Genomic DNA, 23,371 nt, shown 5'->3' with positions numbered 1-23,371 from the left:
AATATAAGATCCTGAGGAATTTTGAAAGGATATGGAGAGGAAGTTTCCTCTTATGGGAGAATCTAGAACTAGGGGTCACTGTTTAAAATAAGGGGTCTCCCATTTGAAACGAAGGTGAGCCAAAACAGTTTCGCTCAGGGAGTCGTGAGTCTCTAGAACTCACTTGAAACACTGCATTCTGCACTCTCTCATTTTCTTCTCTATGAATTTGATTTGATTTATTATTGTCACATCTATTAACATACAGTGAAAAGTATTGTTTCTTGCGCGCTACAGACAAAACATACCGTTCATAGGGAAGGAAACAAAACAGTGCAGAATGTAGTGTTACAGTCATAGTTGGGGTGTAGAGAAAGATCAAGTTAATGCAAGGTAGGTCCATTCAAAAGTCTGACAGCAGCAGGGAAGAAGCTGTTCCTGAAGACGTGACCTCAGACTTTTGTATCTTTTTCCCGAAGGAAGAATGTGGAAGAGAGAATGTCCGGGGTGCGTGAGGTCCTTAATTATGCTGGCTGCTTTGCCGAGGCAGCAGGAAGTGTAGACAGAGTCAATGGATGGGAGGCTGGTTTGCATAATGGATTGGGCTACATTCGCAACCATTTGTAGTTCCTTGCAGTCTTGGGCAGAGCAGGAGCCAGACCAAGCTGTGATACAATCAGAAAGAATGCTTTCAATGGTGCATCTGTAAAAGTTGGTGAGAGTCATAGCTGACATGCCAAATTTCCTAAGTCTTCTGAGAAAGTAGAGGTGTTGGTGGCTTTCTTAACTATAGTGTTGGCATGGGGTGGCGGGGTGTGGGGGGGGGGGGAGGTGGGGGCGGGGGATCAGGACAGGTTGTTGGTGATCTGGGCACCTAAAAACTTGAAGCTCTCGACCCTTTCTACTTCATCCCCATTGATGTAGACAGGGGCATGTTCTCCTTTACGCTTCCTGAAGTCGATGACAATCTCCTTCGTTTTGTTGATATTGAGGGAGAGATTATTGTTGCTGCACCAGTTCACTAGATTCTCGATCTCATTCCTGTACTCCATCTCGTCATTGTTTGAGATCCCACCACTACGGTGGTGTCGTCAGCAAACTTGAAAATCGAATTGGAGGGGGATTTGACCACACAGTCATGGAGTATAGTAGGGGGCTGAGAACACAGCCTTGTGGGGCACCAGTGTTGAGGATGATCGTGAGGAGGTGTTGTTGCCTATCCTTACCGATTGTGGTCTATGAGTTAGGAAGTTCAGGATCCAGTCGTAGAGGGAGGTGCCGAGGCCCAGGCTACGGAGTTTGGAGATGAGTCTGACAGAGGTGTCCTTGTTATCTAGGTGTTCCAGGGTTGAGTGCAGGGCCAGGGAAATGGCATCTGCTGTGGACCTGTTGCAGCAGTAGGCAAACTGTAGTAGATCCAGGTAGTCCAGGAGGCTGGAATTGATTTGTGCCATGACTAAGCTTTCGAAGGACTTCATAATGATGGATGTCAGAGCCACTGGTCGATAGTCATTAAGGCATGTTGCTTGGTTTTTATTAGGTACCGGGATGATGGTCATCTTCTTGAAGCAGATAGGGATCTCAGATTGTTGTAAAGAGAGGTTGAAGATGTCTGTGAACACCTCCGCCAGCTGATCCGCACAGGATCTGAGTGCACGTCCGGGTACCCCATCTGGGCCAGTTGCTTTCCATAGGTTGACCTTCAGAAAAGCTGCTCTGACATCTGCAATGGTGACCCCAGATACAGGTTCATCCAGGGCTTCCAGGGTAGAGGGCATGCTCTCGCTGACCTCTTGCTCAAAACGGGCGTAGAATGCATTGAGCTCATCAGGGAGAGGTGCTTTGGAGCCGGCGATTTTACATGCTTTTATCTTGGAGCCTGTTATGTCTTGCAGACCTTGCCATAGTCGGTGGGAGTAGGTGTGGCTAGCCTGGGACCCTAGCTTGGTCCGGTACTGTCTTTTGGCATCTTTGATGGAGTGAAGTTGTGGGAGGCTAGGGAGGAAATTGCAGGTCCCCCAGCAGAGATATTTGAATCATCGACAGCCACAGGTGAGGTGCCTGAAAATTGGAGGGTGGCAAATGTTATGCCTTTGTTTAAAAAGGGCTGCAAGGAAAAGCCTGGGAACTATAGGCCGGTGAGCCTCACATCTGTAGTGGATAAGTTGTTAGGAGATAGTCTAAGGGACAGGATCTACAGGTATTTAGAGAGGCAAAGAATGATTAGGGACAGTCAGCATGGCTTTGTGAGTGGAAAATCATGTCCCTCAAATTTGATTGAGTTTTTTGAAGGGGTAACCAAGAAGGTAGATGCAGTGCAGTTGATGTTTGTGGTGAACCATAGATGGATACCACTATTGGTACTTGTACATATGTTACTCTTGTTACTGTTGGGGTTAGGGTTGGGGTGTTCCACCTGTTATCATTGTTTCTGTGGTACACTCCGTTCGGCTCCGCCTTCTTACAGGAGTATAAAGGTCACTGCTACTTCCTAGTAGCCCTTAGTCTGGGATAGTATTGTTAAGTTGTGTGCTCCAATCTTGTTGTGAATAAAAGCTTTTATTCCCGGGTACGTCCTAGCCTCCCGTGTGAATCAATCGCGCATCAATGTTGTCTACATGGACTTCAGCAAGGCCTTTGACAAGGTCTGCATGGTAGGTTGCTGCATAAGATTAAAACTCACAGGATCCAGGGTGAGGTAGCCAAATGGATACATAAATTGGCTTGATGACAGAAGCCAGAGAGTGGTTGCAGAGGGTTGTTTTTCAAACTGGAGGCCTGTGACCAGCGGTGTACCTCAGGGCTCGGTGTTGGGTCCATTGTTATTTGTCATTTAAATTAATGATTTGGATGAAAATTTAGGAACCATGGTTAGTAAGTTTGCAGATGACTCCAAGATTGGTGGCATAGTGGACCGTGAAGAAGGTTATGTAGGATTGCAACGGGATCTTGATCAATTGGGCCAATGGGCTGAAGAACGGCAGATGGAGTTTAATTTAGATAAACACGAGGTGATGTATTTTGGTAGGCTGAACCAGGGCAGGGCTTACTCAGTTAATGGTAGGGCGTTGGGGAGAGTTATAGAACAAAGAGATTTAGGGGTACATGTTCATAGTTCATTGAAAGTGGAGTGACAGGTGGCCAGAGTGGTGAATGTGGCATTCGGCATGCTTGGTTTCATTGGTCAGCACATTGAATACACGAGTTGGGACATTTTGTTGAATTTGTACAAGACATTGGTACGGCCACACTTGGAATACTGTGCACAGTTCTGGTCACCTTATTATAGAAAGGATACTATTAAATTAGAAATAGTGCAGAAAAGATTTACTACAATGCTACTGGGACTTGATGGTTTGAGTTATAAGGAGAGGCTGGATAGACTGAGACTTTTTTCTCTGGTGCAGTGGAGGCTTAGGGGTGATCTTATGGAGGTCTATAAAATAATAAGGGGCATAGATCAGCTAGATAGTCAATATCTTTTCCCAAAGGTAGGGGAGTCTAAAACTAGAGGGCACAGGTTTATGATGAGAGGGGAGAGATACAAAAGGGTCCAGAGGGGCAATTTATTCATACAGAGGGTGGTGAGTGTCTGGAACAAGCTGCCAGATGTAGTGGTAGAGGCGGGTACAATTTTGTCTTAAAAAACATTTAGACAGTTGCATGGGTGAAATGGCTATTGAGATATATGTGCCAAGCGTGGGCAATTGGGACTAGTTTAGTCACTTTAAAAAAAGGGCAGCATGAACAAATTGGGCCGTAGGGCCTGTTTCCATGCTGTAAACCTCTAGGACTCTCAGACGTGAAAGGCTGTTGCCAGGGAGCGCTCAAGGCCATATACAGGCAGAGTCATAGGCCGGAATTTTATTGCCCTGCTCACCTCGGGAATCGGAGCAGGTGAGTGGTGGACCATGGAAATGTCCATTGACCTCAGGCAGGATTTTACCGTTTCGGGATGATGGAAACAGTAAAATCCCGGCAATAGAGTCATTCAGTGAAGGAAAGACCCTTCAGTCCATTGAGTCTGCACTGACAATATCTACCACTAAAGGCTAACTGATCCCATTTTCCTGCACTTGTCCTATATTCTTGAATGGTATAGTATTTCAAGTGGTCATCCAAATATTTTTTAAAGGTTGTAAGGTTTCTGGCCTCCACCACCTTCCCAGGCAGTGCATTCCAGATTCTCATGCCATCGAAGTGAAAAATATATTGCTCAAATCACCTCACCCTAAAACTATGCCCCTTTGTGATTGACCCCCTCAACCAAGAGGAACAGTTGCTCCCTATTCACCCTGTCCATAGCCCTCATAATCTTATACGCCTCAGCTATGTCCCCCTTTAGCCTTCTCTGCTCTAAGTAAAACAGTATCCAACCCTATCTAAATCATAGAAATCATAGAAACCCTACAGTGCAGAAGGAGGCCATTCGGCCCATCGAGTCTGCACCGACCACAATCCCACCCAGGCCCTACCCGCTAATCCCTTTTTTTTACCCGCTAATTTACCCGCTAATCCCTCTAACCTACGCATCCCAGGACTCTAAGGGGCAATTTTTAACCTGGCCAATCAACCTAACCCGCACATCTTTGGACTGTGGGAGGAAACCGGAGCACCCGGAGGAAACCCACGCAGACACAAGGAGAATGCGCAAACTCCACACAGACAGTGACCCGAGCCGGGAATTGAACCCGGGACCCTGGAGCTGCGAAGCAGCAGTGCTAACCACTCTGCTACCGTGCCGCCCTAGTCTCTCCTCATAGCTCAAATTCTCCATCCCAGGAAACATCCAAGTGAACCTTCTCTGTACTTCCTCTATTGCAATCATATCCTTCCTATAGTGAGGTGACCAGAACTACACACAGGACTGTGTACAGATGTGCGCACAGATGTGCGGGTTAGGTTGATTGGCCAGGTTAAAAATTATCCCTTAGAGTCCTGGGATGCGTAGGTTAGAGGGATTAGCGGGTAAAATGTGTGGGGGTAGGGCCTGGGTGGGACTGTGGTCGGTGCAGACTCGATGGGCCGAATGGCCTCCTTCTGCACTGTAGGGTTTCTATGTTTCAGCTGTGGCCTAACCAATGCTTTGTACAACTCCAACATTACCTCCTTGCTCTTATACTCTATATCCCGACTGATGAAAGCAAGTGCCCCACATGCCTTCTTCACTATCCTATTCATGTGCTCTGCCAACTTCAGGGATCTGTAAATAATTACCCCAAGATCCTTCTGTTCCTCTGAGCTACCCAGTGTCCTGCCATTCATTAAATACTCGCTCACCTTGGGGGCGATTCTGCCATCGCGATCCACAAATTTTCTGGCGGGGCGGGTCGGGTTGGGAGATCCGCCTGTTGTCCATTTTGTGGGATTCGCGCATGCGTTCCTGACACATGCGTGTCTCCCAGAGCCAGAGAACAGGCGCAGTAGGGACTGCACTGGAAACTAGCGGGAAGAGAGGTAAATGATTTTAATCTGTTTTGAATTATCTTTAATCTATTTTAAATGTCATTATCGGGCCTGGCACGGAACTTGCTGGGCCCAATAGTATCTCCCACCCTGCAAGGAGTATTTCACTCTGGCGTGATTTAGAGTAGCTCCCCACATTTGAGGAACTAGCAGAAGACCCCACTGGAGTGAACAGGAGGAATTGGGGCCCTCCAGGGGGTCGGCCAGTGGAGGGTTGGTGCCCCCTGGGCATGGGCACCCTGGCTGTGCCAGCCTGTACCCCCGGCACTGCCCAAGGGGCAAAGTGCCCATGTCCAGGGTGCATCTTGGCACTGCCCAGTGGGCATTGGGCAGTACAAAGGGAGTGGAGTTTAGGGGGCGATCGGTGGGGGTGGTGGGTCCCGCTGTCACTTTGCACGGGGATCGATCTGGGCAGGAGGGAGGCCAGCAATGTGGGGGGTGGGGGGGGGGGGGGGTGGAATTAACACTGCTGGGAGGGGACCTGGAGATTGGGGTACTCTGGGAAGGCGGGGGCTGGGCTAGGGCTGACCCAGGAATTGTCGTGGGGGCTGTGATGGGGCGGTGGTGGTGTCAGGAGGGCAGCACTGTGGGGGTCCCGGGCTGGCCAGCAAACGGAGAGACTGACAGATCAGGACCACTGCGCATGCGCAGAGTTCCAGAACTGTCAGACTCCAGCGTGAATAGGCCCTGCCCCCTGAGTTTTTAACGATATTCACGATTGTGACCTCTGCATTGCACAGAGTGGGGAGATTCGAGTCTGAAGTTTCACTGAAAAAACAGTTGTGATCTAGGCCAGTTTTCTTGCCAATTCAGCACTTTGGAAGAAGAAACAAAGGGGGCGATTCTCCCAAAAGTGCATCACCTTGCACTTATCAGAGCTAAATACCATCTGCCACTACTCTGCCCATGTGACGAACCCATCTATATCTTCCTGCAACCTACAACCACCCAACCAATATGGTGTCATCTGCGCACTTGCTTATCATTCCCCCCACATTTTCATCTATATTGTTGATGTATATAAGAAACAATAAGGGTTTCAGTCGTGATCCTCATGGTACACTGCTGGATATCGGCATCTAGTCATTCAAACAGCCTTCTACCACTACCCTTTGAGTCCTATTACTAAGCCAGTTTCTGATCCGTTTCACCAAGTTTCCATGAATTCCAAGTGCTTCAATCTTCTTAATCAATCTCCCATGTGGAACCTTGTTAAAAGTTTTTCCAAAGTCCATATAAACCACATCAACTGCATTTTCCTGTTTCCTTTAGTAGTTCATCTTTGTTCTTTTGATTTGATTTTTAGTAGCCTTAAAGTTCTCCCAATCCTCCAGTTTACCACTAGCTTTTGCAGTTTAGTATCCCTGGTTTCCAGATGTTAACTCCCAGTTGAGACTTATAATTTTTTGATGAAAATCTACTGATGGCACTTGCCCTTATTTTCAAATTGCATTCACCCCTGTTTACCCAGGGCCCCCAAAGGGAGGAGGCCTATGCTGATGAGGGAGAAGTGGGTGATATTCCTAGCCTCCAGCCAGAAACAGGCTCCTCCTTGATTCTCAGGTGACCGTGAGCAGCTGAGGAAAACATAGAGCTGATCAAGATGGACATTGAGAGAACGGAGAGCACAATAAGCTTCAGGTATAGTAGCCCTTTTTTGACTGGGGAGAGGAGTTTCTTTTGACTCCATTGAAAAAGATTGTCCTCAAAATAGTGAACTACAAATATTTTTTTCTGAACTGATTTAAAGGGGCCCAGAAACAACAGAAGTACCAGGGCCCATGATTTCTCCTGGGTCTTGGCTGGAAGAAAGAGAGAAACATGCGGGTGGATTTTACTGTTTCCAGCGAGGTAAGGCAGACGCTCGAACAATGGGCTATTTCACATAGCATCACAGGTTTTATCACGTCATGGGTTTTGTCACATCGCAGGACAGATGATCAAATCTTCAGGAATATATCAGACCAAAGCTATCAATGTTAGAATAACAGAAGATGCTGGAAAAATTCAGCTGATCTGCCAGCATCTATTAGGAGACCAACAGTTAACGTTTCAAGTAGACAGACTATTCGTCAGAACTGAAAGGAGGGAGAAAGAAGAAGCTGCAACAATAGGTAGCAACTTTAAGAATCAGAGACAGATAACTTGGTGTGAGGAGGAGGAATGGGGTATTTTGCATTGATTGTTTTGCTAACAATGCTATGCTAGGTGCCATTAGTTTACCCTTCACAAAACATTCTTGAATTAAAAGTGCTATGCTTTATGGAATAACTTAGTTGAATATAAATCAGTCTAATTTAGTAACCTGGTTTGAAAGTCCGACAGCTCAGCATTAATCTTTTCAATGTCCAGTTCAGTCCACAGCACATCATAATAACCATTAATATTATTCATCACTGCATCATACAGACTGTACAATTTCTGCAGAAGCCCCAACTCTTTTCTGGAGAGAAAACAAAAATAGCGGCAGCAATTAAACAAAACAAGAGTCCAACAGTTTGCTCTTTTCTCAGGTACTTGCATGTATAAGCAATTACGTTATTGGGCTGAATGTTACACTGGAGCTAGTGGTTCTGCCCCTTTGCAAACAAGTCAGAGGTGAGCCCACCTCCACTTGGGCAGCACACTCTGCAGCAATTAAAAAGTTTGTTGAATTGGTCAGAGGCGCCATGTACTTTCTCACCAACAGGAAGTCCTCCCTTTTGGTACCTCTGGGAGCAGTGATCACGTCTGGGACTGCAGTGAGGTCACAGGAAGGCATTCAACATTAGAGACATGGGATGCCATGGTGCAGTGGCATTGTCACTGGACTAGTAAGCCAGAGACCCAGAGTAATATTTCTGGGAACTGGTGCAGAAGGTGAAGTCACATGGGATCAGAGGTGAGCTGGCAAGGTGGATACTAAACTGGCTCTGTCAAAGAAGCCATGATGTGGAGATGCCGGCGTTGGACTGGGATGAACACAGTAAGAAGTCTCACAACACCAGGTTAAAGTCCAACAGGTTTATTTGGTAGCAAATACCATAAGCTTTCGGAGCGCTGCTCCTTCGTCAGATGGAGTGGAAATGTGCTCTCAAACAGGGCACAGAGACACAAAATCAAGTTACAGAACACTGATTAGAATGCGAATCCCTACAACCAGCCAGGTCTTAAAAGTACAGACAATGTGGGTGGAGGGAGCATTAAACACAGGTTAAAGAGATGTGTATTGTCTCCAGACAGAACAGCTAGTGAGATTCTGCAAGTCCAGGGGGCAAGCTGTGGGGGTTACTGATAATGTGACATAAATCCAACATCCCGGTTTAGGCCGTCCTCATGTGTGCGGGAGTTCTTCCACAAACCCCAAGAGGCCAACAGCGAACACAATGAGACAGCCAATGAACCGGAACAGCAGACAGAGAGATCCGCAGTGCAACCGAAGAGGAAAGAGTCAAATTGGACTCCTCCGGAAGGCTGCTGCCCTCGACTTGACATGTAGGCCCAAGCCATCAGGAGGTGCGTCAACACTAAATTCATCAGCCGCACTCACAAGACAGCACCGAACATCACCCAAGCACAACGCAACGCCATCCACGCTCTCAAGACCAACCGCAACATTGTCATCAAACCAGCAGACAAAGGAGGGGCCATCGTCATACTGAACAGAACAGATGACTGCAAAGAAGTGTACCGACAACTAAACAACGAGGAACACTACAGACAGTTACCCACAGATCCGACCAAAGAACACACCCGTCAACTCAACACTCTGATCAAAACCTTTGATCCGGACCTTCAAAACACCCTCCGTGCACTCATCCCACGTACTCCACGTGTTGGAGATCTGTACTGCCTCCGAAAGATATACAAGGCAAACACACCCGGCCGTCCCATCGTTTCAGGCAATGGAACCCTGTGCGAGAACCTCTCCGGCTATGTCGAGGGCATCTTGAAACCCATTGTACAAAGAACACCCAGCTTTTGTTGCGACACTACGGACTTCCTACGTAAACTCAGCGCACATGGAGCAGTTGAACCAGGAGCACTCCTCGTCACAATGGATGTCTCGGCACTCTACACCAGCATCCCCCACGATGATGGCATTGCTGCAACGGCCTCAGTACTCAATGCCGTCAACTGCCAGTTTCCAGATGCAATTTTACAACTCATCCGCTTCATCCTGGACCACAATGTCTTCACCTTCAACAACCAGTTATTCATTCAGACACACGGAACAGCCATGGGGACCAGATTCGCACCTCAATATGCCAACATCTTCATGCACAGGTTCGAACAAGACTTCTTCACCGCACAGGACCTTCAACCGATGCTATACACTAGATACATCGATGACATTTTCTTCCTTTGGAGTCATGGTGAACAATCACTGAAACAACTCTATGATGACATCAACAAGTTCCATCCCACCATCAGACTCACCATGGACTACTCTCCAGAATCGGTTGCATTCTTGGACACACGCATCTCCATTAAGGACGGTCACCTCAGCACCTCACTGTACCGCAAGCCCACGGATAACCTCATGATGCTCCACTTCTCCAGCTTCCACCCTAAACACGTTAAAGAAGCCATCCCCTACGGACAAGCCCTCTGAATACACAGGATCTGCTCGGATGAGGAGGATCGCAACAGACACCTCCAGACGCTGAAAGATGCCCTCATAAGAACAGAATATGGCGCTCGACTCATCGATCAACAGTTCCGACACGCCACAGCGAAAAACCGCACCGACCTCCTCAGAAGACAAACACGGGACACGGTGGACAGAGTACCCTTCGTCGTCCAGTACTTCCCCGGAGCGGAGAAGCTACGGCATCTCCTCCGGAGCCTTCAACATGTCATTGATGAAGACGAACATCTCGCCAAGGCCATCCCCACACCCCCACTTCTTGCCTTCAAACAACCACGCAACCTCAAACAGACCATTGTCCGCAGCAATCTACCCAGCCTTCCGGAGAACAGTGACCACGACACCACACAACCCTGCCACAGCAACCTCTGCAAGACGTGCCGGATCATCGACACGGATGCCATCATCTCACGTGAGAACACCATCTACCAGGTACACGGTACCTACTCTTGCAACTCGGCCAACATTGTCTACCTGATACGCTTCGGGAAAGGATGTCCCGAGGCATGGTACATTGGGGAAACCATGCAGACGCTACGACAACGGATGAATGAACACCGCTCGACAATCACCAGGCAAGACTGTTCTCTTCCTGTGGGGGAGCACTTCAGCAGTCACGGGCATTCAGCCTTGGATCTTCAGGTAAGCGTTCTCCAAGGCGGCCTTCACGACACACGACAGCGCAGAGTCGCTGAGCAGAAACTGATAGCCAAGTTCCGCACACATGAGGACGGCCTAAACCGGGATGTTGGATTTATGTCACATTATCAGTAACCCCCACAGCTTGCCTCCTGGACTTGCAGAATCTCACTAGGTGTTCTGTCTGGAGACAATACACATCTCTTTAACCTGTGTTGAATGCTCCCTCCACCCACATTGTCTGTACCTTTAAGACCTGGCTGGCTGTAGGGATTCGCATTCTAATCAGTATTCTGTAACTTGATTTTGTGTCTCTGTGCACTGTTTGAGAGCCCATTTCCACCCCATCTGACGAAGGAGCAGCGCTCCGAAGTCTTATGGTATTTGCTACCAAATAAACCTGTTGGACTTTAACCTGGTGTTGTGAGACTTCTTACTCTGTCAAAGAAGACAGAGGGTAGCAGTGGAAGGGTGCATTTCTAAATGAAAGGCTGTGATAAGTAGTGTTCCTCAGGGATCAGTGCTGGGATCTTTGCTGTTTGTAATATATATATAAATGATTTGGAGGAAAATGTAACAGGATTGATTAGTAAGTTTGCGGACGACACAAAGGTTGGTGGATTTGCGGATAGCGATGAGGACCATCAGAGGATACAGCAGGATATAGATTGGAGACTTGGGCGGGAGATGGCAGATGGAGTTTAATCCAGACAAATGTGAGGTAATGCATTTTGGAAGTTCTAATACAGATAGGAAATATACGGTAAATGGCAGAACCCTTATGAGTATTGATAGGCAAAGGGATCTGGGTGTACAGGTACACAGGTCACTGAAAGTGGCAACGCAGGTGGAGAAGGTAGTCAAGAAGACATACAGCATGCTTACCTTCATCGGCTGGGGTATCGAATTTAAAAATTGGCAAGTGATGTTGCAACTTTATAGAATGTTAGTTAGGCTGCACATGGAATACAGTGTTCAATTCTGGTCGCCACATTAGCAGAAGGATGTGCAGGCTTTGGAGAGAGTACAGAAAAGATTTACCAGGTATGGAGGGCATTAGCTATGAGGAGAGATTGGAGAAACTTGGTTTGTTCTCACTGGAGCGACGGAGGTTGAGGGGCGACCTGATAGAAGTCTACAAGATTATGACAGGCATAGTCAGAAGTTTTTTCCCGGGGTGGAAGAGTCAATTACTAGGGGGCATAGGTTTAAGGTGCGAGGGGCAAGGTTTAAAGGAGATGTACGAGGCAGATTTTTTTTTTTAAAAAAGAGTAGTGGGTGTCTGGGACTCGTTGGCGGGGGAGGTAGTGGAAACGGATACGGTAATTGCTTTTAAGGGGCGCCTTGAAAAGTACATGAATAGGATGGGAATGGAGGGATATGGTCCCCGGAAGGGTTGGGGGTTTTAGTTCAGTCAGGCAGCATGGTCGGTGCAGACTTGGAGGGCCGAAGAGCCTGTTCCTGTGCTGTAATTTTCTTTGTTTTTTGTTCTTTGTTCAAATCCCACCACAGCAGATGGTGGAATTTAAATGCAATAAAACATCTGGAATTAAAATCCTAATGATGATCATGAAACCAATGTTGATTCTCGTGAAAACCCATCTGCTTCTCAAATGTCCAGGGAAGAAAACCTGCCATCCTTACCTGGTCTGCCCTACATGTGACTCCAGGTCCACATCAGTGTGGTTGACTCTTTAATGCTCTTTGAAATGGCCTAGCAAGTCACTTAATTGTATTCAACTGTGACAAAGAAAGCAAAAAAAATGAAACTGGACCACCTAGCATCAACAGAGACACTGGAAATGACAACGGCAAATCCAGACCTGTTGATTCTGCAAAGTCCTCCTGACTCATAGTCATATATGGAATCAAACCTTACAGATAATGTCCTACCACCGTCACCATTCCAAGTCCTGTACTATTGGCAGAGATGATGGCACAGTGGTATACAGTCAGGAGGGAGTTGCTCTGGGAGTCCTCAACATTGATTCTGGACCTCATGAAGTCTTATGGCACCAGATCAAACATGTGTAAGTAAACATCCTGTTTGCCACGTGCTGTCCCCCTCAGTTAACGAATCAGTACTCCACTTTGAGCACCACTTGGAGGAAACATCAAGGATGACAAGAGTGCAGAATGTAATCTGGGTGGGAGACCCAGATTACATTCTCCTTCACCTAAAGTGGCTCAGTAGTACAACCGCAGACCGAGCTGACCCGATCCTAAAAGACATAACTGCTGGACTGGGACTGCGGCAAGTGGTAAGGGAACCAACAAGAAAGAAAAATATACTTGACCTCATCCTCACAACCTGCTTACCATAAATCCATCTGTCCATGACAAAATTATGATGTGGAGATGCTGGCATTGGACCGGGATAGGCACAGTAAGAGGTCTCACAACACCAGGTTAATGTCCAACAGGTTTATTTGATAGCACAAGCTTTCGGAGTGCTGCTCCTTCATCAGGTGAGTCACCTGATGAAGAAGCAGCCCTCCGAAAGCTTGTGCTGCCAAATAAACCTGTTGGACTTTAACCTGGTGTTGTGAGACTTCTTACCATGACAAAATTAGTAGGAGTAACCACCGCACAGTCCTTGTGGAGACAAAGTCCTGTCTTCACATCAAGAATACACTCCATTGTGTTGTGTGGCACTACTACCGTACTAAATGGGATAGACTTTGAACAGGTAGCAACTCAAGACTGGGCATCCATGAGGTGCTATGGGCTATCAGCAGCAGCGGAATTGTATTCAACCACAATCTATATATAACCTTATGGCCTGGCATATCCCCCACTCTACCATTACCACCAAGACGGGATCAATCCTGGTGCAATGGAGACTGCAGGAGGTCAGGAGGACAAAGTAGAAATGGTTCAGAGCTTCAGGTTTTTAGGTGTCCAGATCACCACCAACCTGTCCTGGTCTCTCCATGCGGGCACTAGAGTTAAGAAAGCCCACCAATACCTCTATTTTCTCAGTAGACTAAGGAAATTTGGCATGTGTGCTAAAACTCTCACCAACTTCTACAGATGCACCATAGAAAGCATTTTTTCTGGTTGTATCACAGTTTGGTATGGCTCCTGCTCTGCCCAAGACTGCAAGAATCTACAAAGGCTTGTGAATGAAGCCCAGTCCATCACACAAACCAGCCTCCCATCCATTGACACTGTCTACACTTACCGTTGCCTCAGAAAAGCAGCCAACATAATTAAGGACCCCACACACCCCGGACATATTCTCTTCCATCAGGTAACAGATACAAAAGTCTGAGGTCACATACCAACCGACTCAACAACAGCTTCTTCCCTACACACTAGCTACGACGGTAATACTACATTCTCCACTCTCCTTCTCTATGTACGGTATGCTTTGTATAGTATGCAAGAAATGATACTTTTCACTGTATACTAATACATGTGACAATAATAAATCAAATCTAATGCCAGGAGCAGCAACAGGCAAACTTAAAAATGAGGTGCCAACCTGGTGAAGCTACAACACAGGACTACTCGCATGCCAAACAGCATAAATAATACAGTGCTAAGCAATTCCACAACTAACAGGTCAGTTCTCAGCCCTGCAGTCCTGCCATATCAAGTCTTGAATGGTGGTGGAGTCAAACAACTCACTGGGGGAGGAGGCGTCACAAATATCCCCATCCTCAATGATGGAGAAGCCCAGCAGATCAGTGCAAAAAATAAGGCTGAAGCACTTGCAACTCCACACTTGCCAGACGTGTGGTGTGCATTATCCACCCTGGCCACCTCTGGAGGTCCCCATCATCAGAAATGCCAGTCTACAGCCAATTCGACTTACTCCACTCTCTGATATCAAGAAACGGCTGAAGTCACTGGATACTGTAAAGGCCCTGACAATATTCCGGCAGTTTGCTGTGAACAAACTACCCAGCATTTGGGAGAACAGCAAACAAAATGCCACACAACCCTGCCATGGCAATCTCTGCAAGATGTGCCAGATCATTGACATGGATACCACCAAGTGAGAATACCACTCACCAGATACACGGTATGTACTCATGCGACTCGGCCAATGTTGTCTACCTCATACGCTGCAGGAAAGGATGTCCCGAGGCATGGTACATTGGCAAGACCATGCAGACATTATGACAATGGATGAACAGACAGCACATGACAATTGCCAGGCAAGGAATGTCCCCTTCCAGTCGGGGAACACTTCAGCAGTCAAGGGCATTCAGCCTCTGACCTTCGGTTAAGCGTTCTCCAAGGCAGTCTTCAAAACACATGACAACACAAAATCGCCAAGCAGAAACTGATAGCCAAGTTTCGCATGCATGAGGAGGGCCTCAACCAGGATCTTGGGTCCATGTTACATTACATACAACCCCCACCATTTGGCCTGGGCTTGCAAAATCCTTCTAATTGTCCTGGTTTGAGACAATTCACACTTCTTTAACCTGTGATTATCCCTTTCTCCAGTCGCACTGTCTGTACCTGTAAAGACTTGATTACCTGTAAAGCGTCGCATTCCGACCATTATCTTGCAATTATGTCTTTGCCAATATATGTTGTTGTTGTGAACCTACCTCTCTGCTCACCTGATGAAGGAGCAGTGCTCTGAAAGCTCGTGATTCCAAATAAACCTGGACTTTTATTTCCAGTCTGGACTGGAAATAAATTAGACTTTAACCTAATGTTGAGAGACTTCTTACTGTACCCACCCCAGTCCAATGCTGGTATCTGCACATCTTAAGGATGACCTGCATTTAAGTCCCAAGGCAAGCAGGAAGATCAGCCTCCAAATTCTCAGAGGGGGAGCTGGCATGTCTTCTGGATGCAGTGGGAGAGAGAAGGGACACATTATTCCCCCTGGATGGGCATTGACCCAGGGGAATGGACGGCAGAGCGGCCTGGAAGACAGTGGCCATGGCAGTCAGTGCACGGTCACTGGCACGGGGAACCAGCCGCCAGTGCAGGAAGAAATTGAATGAACTCCATTGGGGCAGCAAGGCTGAGTGCACATCCTGTTCTGGAATTGTCCCTAACGTGACCCCGATGTGTGCATACCCCCCCCCCCCCCCCGGCAGCCTGCAGACTTGCAGCCGCAGCCCCTGTCCACCTAGCAAGGAAGATGTTCCGGATGGTGGGTGTGTCCAGAACCGGGGTTCACAGTCTGAGGATACAGGGTAGACTATTTAGGACAGAGATGAGAGGAAATGTCTTCACCTAGAAAGTGGTCAGCCTCAGGAATTAGTGAAGTAGTTAATGTTGAATGTTTTCAAGCAGCAATTAGATATAGCACTTGAGCTGAAGGGGATCAAAGGATTTGGAGGAAGGAGGGATCAGGGGTCAGTTGGATGATCAACCATGATCATAAATGGCAGAGCAGTTTCAAATGGTCTCCCCCGTTTCCATTTTCTGTTTTTATAGGTATGGGTGGAGGTATGAAGCTCCCTGTCAGAGATGGATGACTGTAGTAACTCTGTGGAGGTGAAAGTCCCGCCACCAAGTTACTTTATTTACACCATACACAGCCAGCTCTCCAGTTGCACCCTGCTGAATGCAGGCAGGGAGTCTGACACACCTGTTTTAAATAGGGAGAATAAGGCTCCCTGATTTAACCATCAATTAGGACTCATCAAGTAGTTCATACTCTAGCAAGCCAACCTTATTAGCCTGGCTGAAGTCATCACACTCCTCCCCCCCTCAAAGTTCGAGGAATCCCTTCGGTTTGCCTCCCTCAGGGGTTTTTTCCTCTGCTTGGGCGCCGGGTCAGGATCCTCCAACTCGGCCTCTGATGTCGGCGGTGTCTAACGGTTGGGTGCCCGTCTCTTCCGCCGCAAAAGCCGGAGGTCTGGTTCCTCGTCCACATCAGGTGGTAGGGGAAATCGTTGCAGCATCATCCCTTGTGTCCATTTTGGACCCTGAGGTCCCCATCAAGGGTGCAGGGGAGACGGTACTGGCTTGTCTAGGCGGACTTTGCTCATCCCTTGGGCTGCAGGACGGACTCGGCTCCAGAACGGGTGGAGAGCTTGAGGCCCAGACCTGGTACAGGTGTTTCCTTACCACTGCCTTGCCTGCGCGTACTCGGTAGGATACCGGTCTGGTCCTGGACTCCGGTTACCCAGGCGGGTCCATTTGCATAATTTCTGAACCAAACACTGCCCCCCCCCCCCCCCCACTTTCACGGTGAGTGTTATGGCCCCTGCATTGGGCTTCCTGGTGTCTTTCCACCTTTCTTCCCCGGTTTGGCAACAACAGGCTCAGTCTGGTGTGGGGCCGTCTGCCCATCAGTAACACTGCTGGCACAGTTCCCGTGGCGGTGTGTCAAAGAGGTTTATATCATGGAAACAGGCCCTTCGGCCCAACTTGTCCATGCCGCCCAGTTTTTTTAAAAAAACCCATAGCTCATCCCAATTGCCCACATTTGGCCCATATCCCTCTATATGTAAACTATCTAAATGCTTTTTAAAAGACAAAATTGTACCCGCAGCCTGTTCCAGACACTCACCACCCTCTGTGTGAAAAAATTGCCCCTCTGGACACCTTTGTATCTCTCCCCTCTCACCTTAAACCTATGCCCTCTAGTTTTAGCCTTCCCTACTTTTGGGAAAAGATATTGACTATCTAGCTGATCTGTGCCCCTCATTATTTTATAGGCCTCTATAAGATCACCCCTCAGCCCCCTACGCTCCAGCGAAAATAGTCCCAGTCTATCCAGCCTCTCCTTATAACTCAATCCATCAAGTCCTGGTAGCATCCCAGTAAATCTTTTCTGCACTCTTTCTAGTTTAATATCCTTTGTATAATAGGGTGACCAGAATTGCACACAGTATTCCAAGTGTGGCCTTACTAATGTCTTGTACAACTTCAACAAGACGTCCCAACTCTTGTATTCAATGTTCTAACCAATGAAACTAAGCATGCCGAATGCCTTCTTCACCACTCTGTCCACCTGTGACTCCACTTTCAAGGAGCTATGAACATGTACCCCTAGATCACTTTGTCCTGTAACCCTCCCCAACACCCTACCATTAACTGAGTAAGTCCTGCCCTGGTTCAATCAATCAATCAAAATGCATCACCTCACATTTGTCTAAATTAAACTCCATCTGCCATTCATCAGCCCACTGGCCCAATTGATCAAGATCCTGTTGCAATCGGAGATAACTTTCTTCACTGTCCACTATGCCACCAATCTTAGTGTCATTTGCAAACTTACTAACCATGCCTCCTATATTCTCATCCAAATCATTAATATAAATGACAAATAACACTGGACCCAGCACTGATCCCCGAGGCACACCGCTGGTCACAGGCCTCCAGTTTGAAAAACAATTCTCTACAACCACCCTCTGGCTTCTGTCAAGAAGCCAATTTTGTATCCATTTAGATACCTCACCCTGGATCCCGTGAGATTTGACTTTATGCAACAACCTACCATGCGGTGCCTTCTCAAAGGCCTTGCTAAAATCCATGTAGACAACATCAACTGCACTGCCCTCATCTACCTTCTTGATTACCCCTTCAAAAAACTCAATTAAATTTGTGAGACATGATTTTCCACTCACAAAGCCATGCTGACTGTCCCTAATCAGTCCTTGCATCTCTAAATGCCTGTAGATCCTGTCTCTCAAAATACCTTCCAACAATTTACCCACCACAGATGTGAGGCTTACTGGCCTGTAGTTCCCAGGCTTTTCCCTGCAGCCCTTTTTAAACATTTGGAGTGGTCCACTTGTCAAATAACCACCTTGAGAGTTTTGTCTCTAATGAGGCCGCTGGCTATTTTTTCAACCCGGCCTTTAATGTCTGGACTGCTCTCTCTGCTAGCCCATTTGATCCTGGGTGATAAGGTGCCGTCTTGATATGCCAGATCCCATTTGCTTTCAAAAATTTTGTGAACTCTAGGTTGGTGAGCACTGAACCATTATCGGAAACTAATATCTCTGGGATCCTGTACGTTGCGAACGAGGTGCGCAGTTTCTCAACGATTGCCATTGTGTTTGCCGAGTTTAGTTTATAGACGTCTAACCACTTGGAATGGCCATCTATTATCACCAGAAACATGGACCCCATAAACAGGCCTGCAAAATAGACATGGAGTCGTGACCATGGTCTGCCTGGCCATTCCCACGGGTGCAGAGGGGCTGCCGATGGTGCCTTCTGCTCCTGTTGGTACATCTGGCACTGTCCTACCAGTTTTGCTATGTCTGCATCCAGACCTGGCCACCAGACGTAGCTCCTGGCCAACATCTTCATTTTTAATATTCCAGGGTAGTTCGGTATAGTTCGGCCAGTATGTCCTGACAGTCTTGCCATGGGATGATGACCCGTGCTCCCCACAGCAATAACTCATCTTGCACCGTGATTTGTTCCCTCCTGCTCCAGTATGAGTGGAACTCTGGATGGACCTATTAGCACCAGGTGCTTTACCTTCGCCAATACAGGGTCTTTCTGCATCCACTGGCGTATATTGTGTGCATCCACCGGGAGGGTATCCATGAAGTTTAACGTCATCACGGTCTCCTCCTTTCTGGGTAGCAACGGTGGGGTGTCCGGTAACGGTAGTCGGCTTAAAGCATTGGCATTTGCCACTCTAGTCCCTGGTCGGTGCTCCAATCGATACTGATATGCCGTCAGCAATAATGCCCAAAGCTGGATCCAGGCTGACGCTATCGGCAGCACTGCTTTGTCTTCCTTCAGTCAGCCCAGCAAGGGTTCATGATCTGCTACGATCGTAAGTCTTCACCCATATAAATACAGGTAAAATATTTTGACTGCGAAGATTACCGCCAGTCCTTCCTTTTCAATCTGGGCATATCTTCGCTCTAACATTACCAGGGTCCTGGAGGCATACGCTATTGGCCGCTCTTGTCCATTCTGCCACTTGTGTGCCAGGACTGCGCCCACTCTATATGGGGGCGCATCACAGCTGAGTACCAATTCCTTCTTGGGGTCATGATGTATCAATACATTTTTGGATGAGAGTGGCTGTTTCATTTTCAAGTTTGTCCCTTTTTTAGCAACTGGTGGAGGGGATCCAGAATGGAGGCACTATTCTGTATGAATTTCCTGTAGTAAGTTGCCAGTCGTAAAAATGACCGTAGCTCCTGGATGGCGTCTTTTATTGCTCGCACCCGATCCTCCAGAGGATGTAGGCCCGACTTATCCACTTTGTACCCGAAGTAGGTTACTTGTGGTGCTAAAAAGATGCATTTCTCCCTTTTCAGATGCACTCCTGCTGCTGCAAATCTCCTGAGGACTTCCTCCAGGTTCTGCAGATGTTCTGCCCTTGTTTTACCCATAATAAGGACATCGTCTAGGTAAATGGCAACTTGTGGTAACCCCTGTAGGATGCTCTCCATGATCCTTTGGAATATGGCACAAGATGACGAAACCCAAAAGGCCAATCTTTTATACTGGAAGAGGCCTTTCAGCGTATGTATTGTGGCGAATTTTGTCCGAATCCTCGTCCAGCCGTAGTTTCAGGTATGCGTGGCTCATGTCCAGTTTTGTGAATCAGAGTCCTCCTGCCAACTTTGCGTTCAGGTCCTCAATCCTGGGAATTGGGTATTTGTCTAGCTGAGTGTAACGGTTTATCGTCTGTTTGAAATCGCCGCAAAGGCGCACTGAGCCATTCGGCTTTAAGATAGGAACCACGGGTGCCGCCCATTCCACGAACTGGACCAGTTTTATTATTCCTTCATGCTGTAATCTTTTGATTTCCGCATCGACCTTTTCCCTGAATGCAAATGGTACCGGTTGGGCTTTGCAAAACTTTGGGACAGCCTCCGGGACGACTTTGCCTTGACTCCTTTGATTGTCCCTAGGCCTTCCCGAGAAACCTCTGGATATTTCTATTATGGAGGATATTGGAATAGTGTAGGTTAGATGGGCTTTAGATTGGTTTCACTGGTCGGCGCAACATCGAGGGCCAAAGGGCCTGTAACTGCGCTGTAATGTTCTATGTTCCAGTTGCTTAGGGGCTCACTCAGGCGACCATTTTCCAGCTGGAAGATATTTGTCCAATCTATCTGGACCTCTTTTAGCCAATTTTGCCCTCATAGGCTTGGTCCCAAACCTTCCACTACCATTAATGGGAGCCTAACTAATTGTTTCTCATAAGCAACTGGCACATGGGTTGTACCCATCACTTTCAGTAGCTCCCCCGGGTAGGTCCTTATCATTGCCGAAGTTTTGATCAGGACTAAGGGTTGGAGTCCAGTGCGTATCTTGTTAAACACTGTCTCCCCTATGACCGATACGGCTGCGCCTGTGTCGACCTCCATTAAAATTGAACGTCCATTCAGTCTCACTGACAATTTGATGGCTTCTGATTTTGTCATCACTACGCACAGTAGCTGTTCCTCGTCAAAGGTAGGTGGAGCTTCCAGGTTGTGCATTCTCCTGTCCCTCGGCCTATGTGTTCTTTTCGGCCATGCTGGTTTAGGAGACTTGCTTTTCCTCTGTGCATCCTGACACTGGCAACCATAGCAATGTCGTGTTGGGCTGTCACTCTGGGCTTAACCTGGCCTTATCTAGGTGCGGACTTGTGCAGCCTCGTATCCGAATCCTTCTGGAGGGCCGCTATGTAGTGGCCTGCCCCGTAGTGGTAGTCCCCTAACCCAGTCTCCCTGTTGTTGGTGTTGGCCTCTACCTCCATCGGGATACGTCGGAGCTCATGCGCTCCGCTTGTCACTTTAACGACAAGGCTAGTTGTAATGCCTGTTTACAGTCCAGCTGGGCCTCCGCCAACAGCGTTTCTGGATAGTCATATCATTAATTCCGCACACCAACCAGTCTCAGAGCATCTCGTTTAGTGTCCCCTTCGAATTCGCAAGCCTCCGCCAGACGTCTTTGCCTTGTTAGAAAACTGGTGATTGACTCCCCTGCTTCTCTAAATGTGGAGTAAAAATGGTATCACTGCAGGATCAGGGATGGCTTTGGGTCATCATATTCTTGAACTAAGTTTGACAACTCTCGGAAGGACTTTGTGTACAGTGCCTCAGAGAAAGTTAAACTGCGCAAAATCGCAAAAGCTGCTGGTCCTCACGCAGTCAGCAAGATAACCCTTTGCTTCTCATCTGCGGTTATGTCGTTTCCCCTGAAGAAATACTTCATCCTTTCCACATATTGGGCCCAGTCCTCCACTGCGGGGTCAAAAGAAACCAATTTCCCAATCAGCGGCATGTTTTCTCAACAATGGCTAACCCTCAATATGTGCGGTGGTTCAGCAAGTTCCTTCAGGTCACTCCTTTTTCCTCGTCGCCACTGTAGTAACTCCACGGAAGCGAAAGTCCCGTCACCAAGTTAATTTATTTACACCATACATCTGTACACAGCCAGCTCTCCAATTGCTCTCTGCTGAATGCAGGCTGGGAGTCTGACACATCTGTTTTAAATAGGAAGCATGAGGCTCCCTGATTTAACCATCAATTAGGACTCATCAGGTATCTCTTTTAAGGTACCAACGTAATAAACTAACTCAAACTAACTTAGGGACAAATTAAGAGGGGCAGCTCCCCAAAAGGAAGGGGGAACAGCCCGAACCAAAAACAAAGTCGAAAGGAAACTTAAAACGTCAAACCAAAAGGTGATTATCGGGGTCGATAATACACCCCAGCCCCTGCGGCGCCCAGCGGTCGCGGAAGGCGTCAACCGCGCCCGTGGACACCGCATGCTCCCTCTCCAGAGACACCTGGCCGCGAATGTAGCCGTGGTAGAGGGGCAGACAGTCAGGGTGGCAGGACTCATCGGGTATGTCTTTTCACCCAAATAAACAAACTCAAATTAACTTGGGGACAAATTAAAAGGGACAGCTCCCCAAAAGGAAGGGGGAACAGCCTGAACCAAAAACAAAGTCGAAAGGAAACTTAAAACATCAAACCAAAAGGTGATTATCAGGGTTGATAATACAACCCAGCCCCTGCAGTGCCCAGCGGTCGCGGAAGGCGTCAACTGCGCCCGTGGACACCGCAAGCTCCCTCTCCAGGAACACCTGGCCGCGAATATAGCCGCGGTAGAGGGGCAGACAGTCAGGATGGCAGGACTCATCAGGTAGTTCATACTCTGGCAAGCCAACCTCATTAGCCTGGCTGAAGTCATCACAGTGACACAGAGGAGTCACAGCTTTTGTTATTATTTAGAGTGCATTCTGTTCCAACCTACAGTGACTGCCTTCACCTGTGCCCTCTTGGTTCCTCCAACTTCCTAATTTTACCTGTCCTAGTTAACTACCCAGGATGCACATTGAGGTGGAAATGGCCTGCTGATTTCCACACCCCATGGTCTTTGAAGCTCTTGGAGAGTGTCCCCTGGAGACCTGGGACCTGGGGAGGCACCTGGACAATTTTCGGTGTCACAGATCTAGCCGTGCATGAGTGAGCTTGCGCACGACAGTGGGAGAGAGACCACATCCAGAGGGAAGGCTAAGGCTATTGGATATTTGAAGCTGAGTGGGAATTCGTTGTTGAGAGGAAATAGATGCTTTCTGCCTTTTCTCCTCGCTTTCAAACTTTCAAATCCGAGGTGTGGTCTTGCCCTGCTGCAGTAGTAGAGGACACAAGGGAAAGAGCTGATTGGTAAGTAGTAAGGTCGGGTAAGTATTTAATCATTTCATCATTTGTAGTTTCAGAGGTAATTTTTGTGGTTTATAGTTCCGAAAGGTTATAT

The 23,371-nt window shown here is 47.7% G+C and overlaps 1 protein-coding gene across 1 annotated transcript in view; it reads right to left on the bottom strand.

Moving 5' to 3' along the window:
- The window catches only part of LOC144493944 (dynein axonemal heavy chain 8-like), a 1,661,706-nt gene that overhangs the window by 765,418 nt on the left and 872,917 nt on the right, over positions 1-23,371 (bottom strand). The window contains exon 39 of the mRNA XM_078213521.1: positions 7,751-7,888. Within this exon, the coding sequence (XP_078069647.1) occupies positions 7,751-7,888 (138 nt within the window). The remainder of the gene's footprint in view (positions 1-7,750; positions 7,889-23,371) is intronic.

The sequence above is a fragment of the Mustelus asterias genome, chromosome 5 (assembly GCF_964213995.1).
Source record: "Mustelus asterias chromosome 5, sMusAst1.hap1.1, whole genome shotgun sequence".
In the NCBI taxonomy this organism is placed as follows: domain Eukaryota; kingdom Metazoa; phylum Chordata; class Chondrichthyes; order Carcharhiniformes; family Triakidae; genus Mustelus; species Mustelus asterias.
Note: the sequence above shows the minus strand (reverse complement) of the source record. Positions and strands in the feature narration are given on the sequence as shown.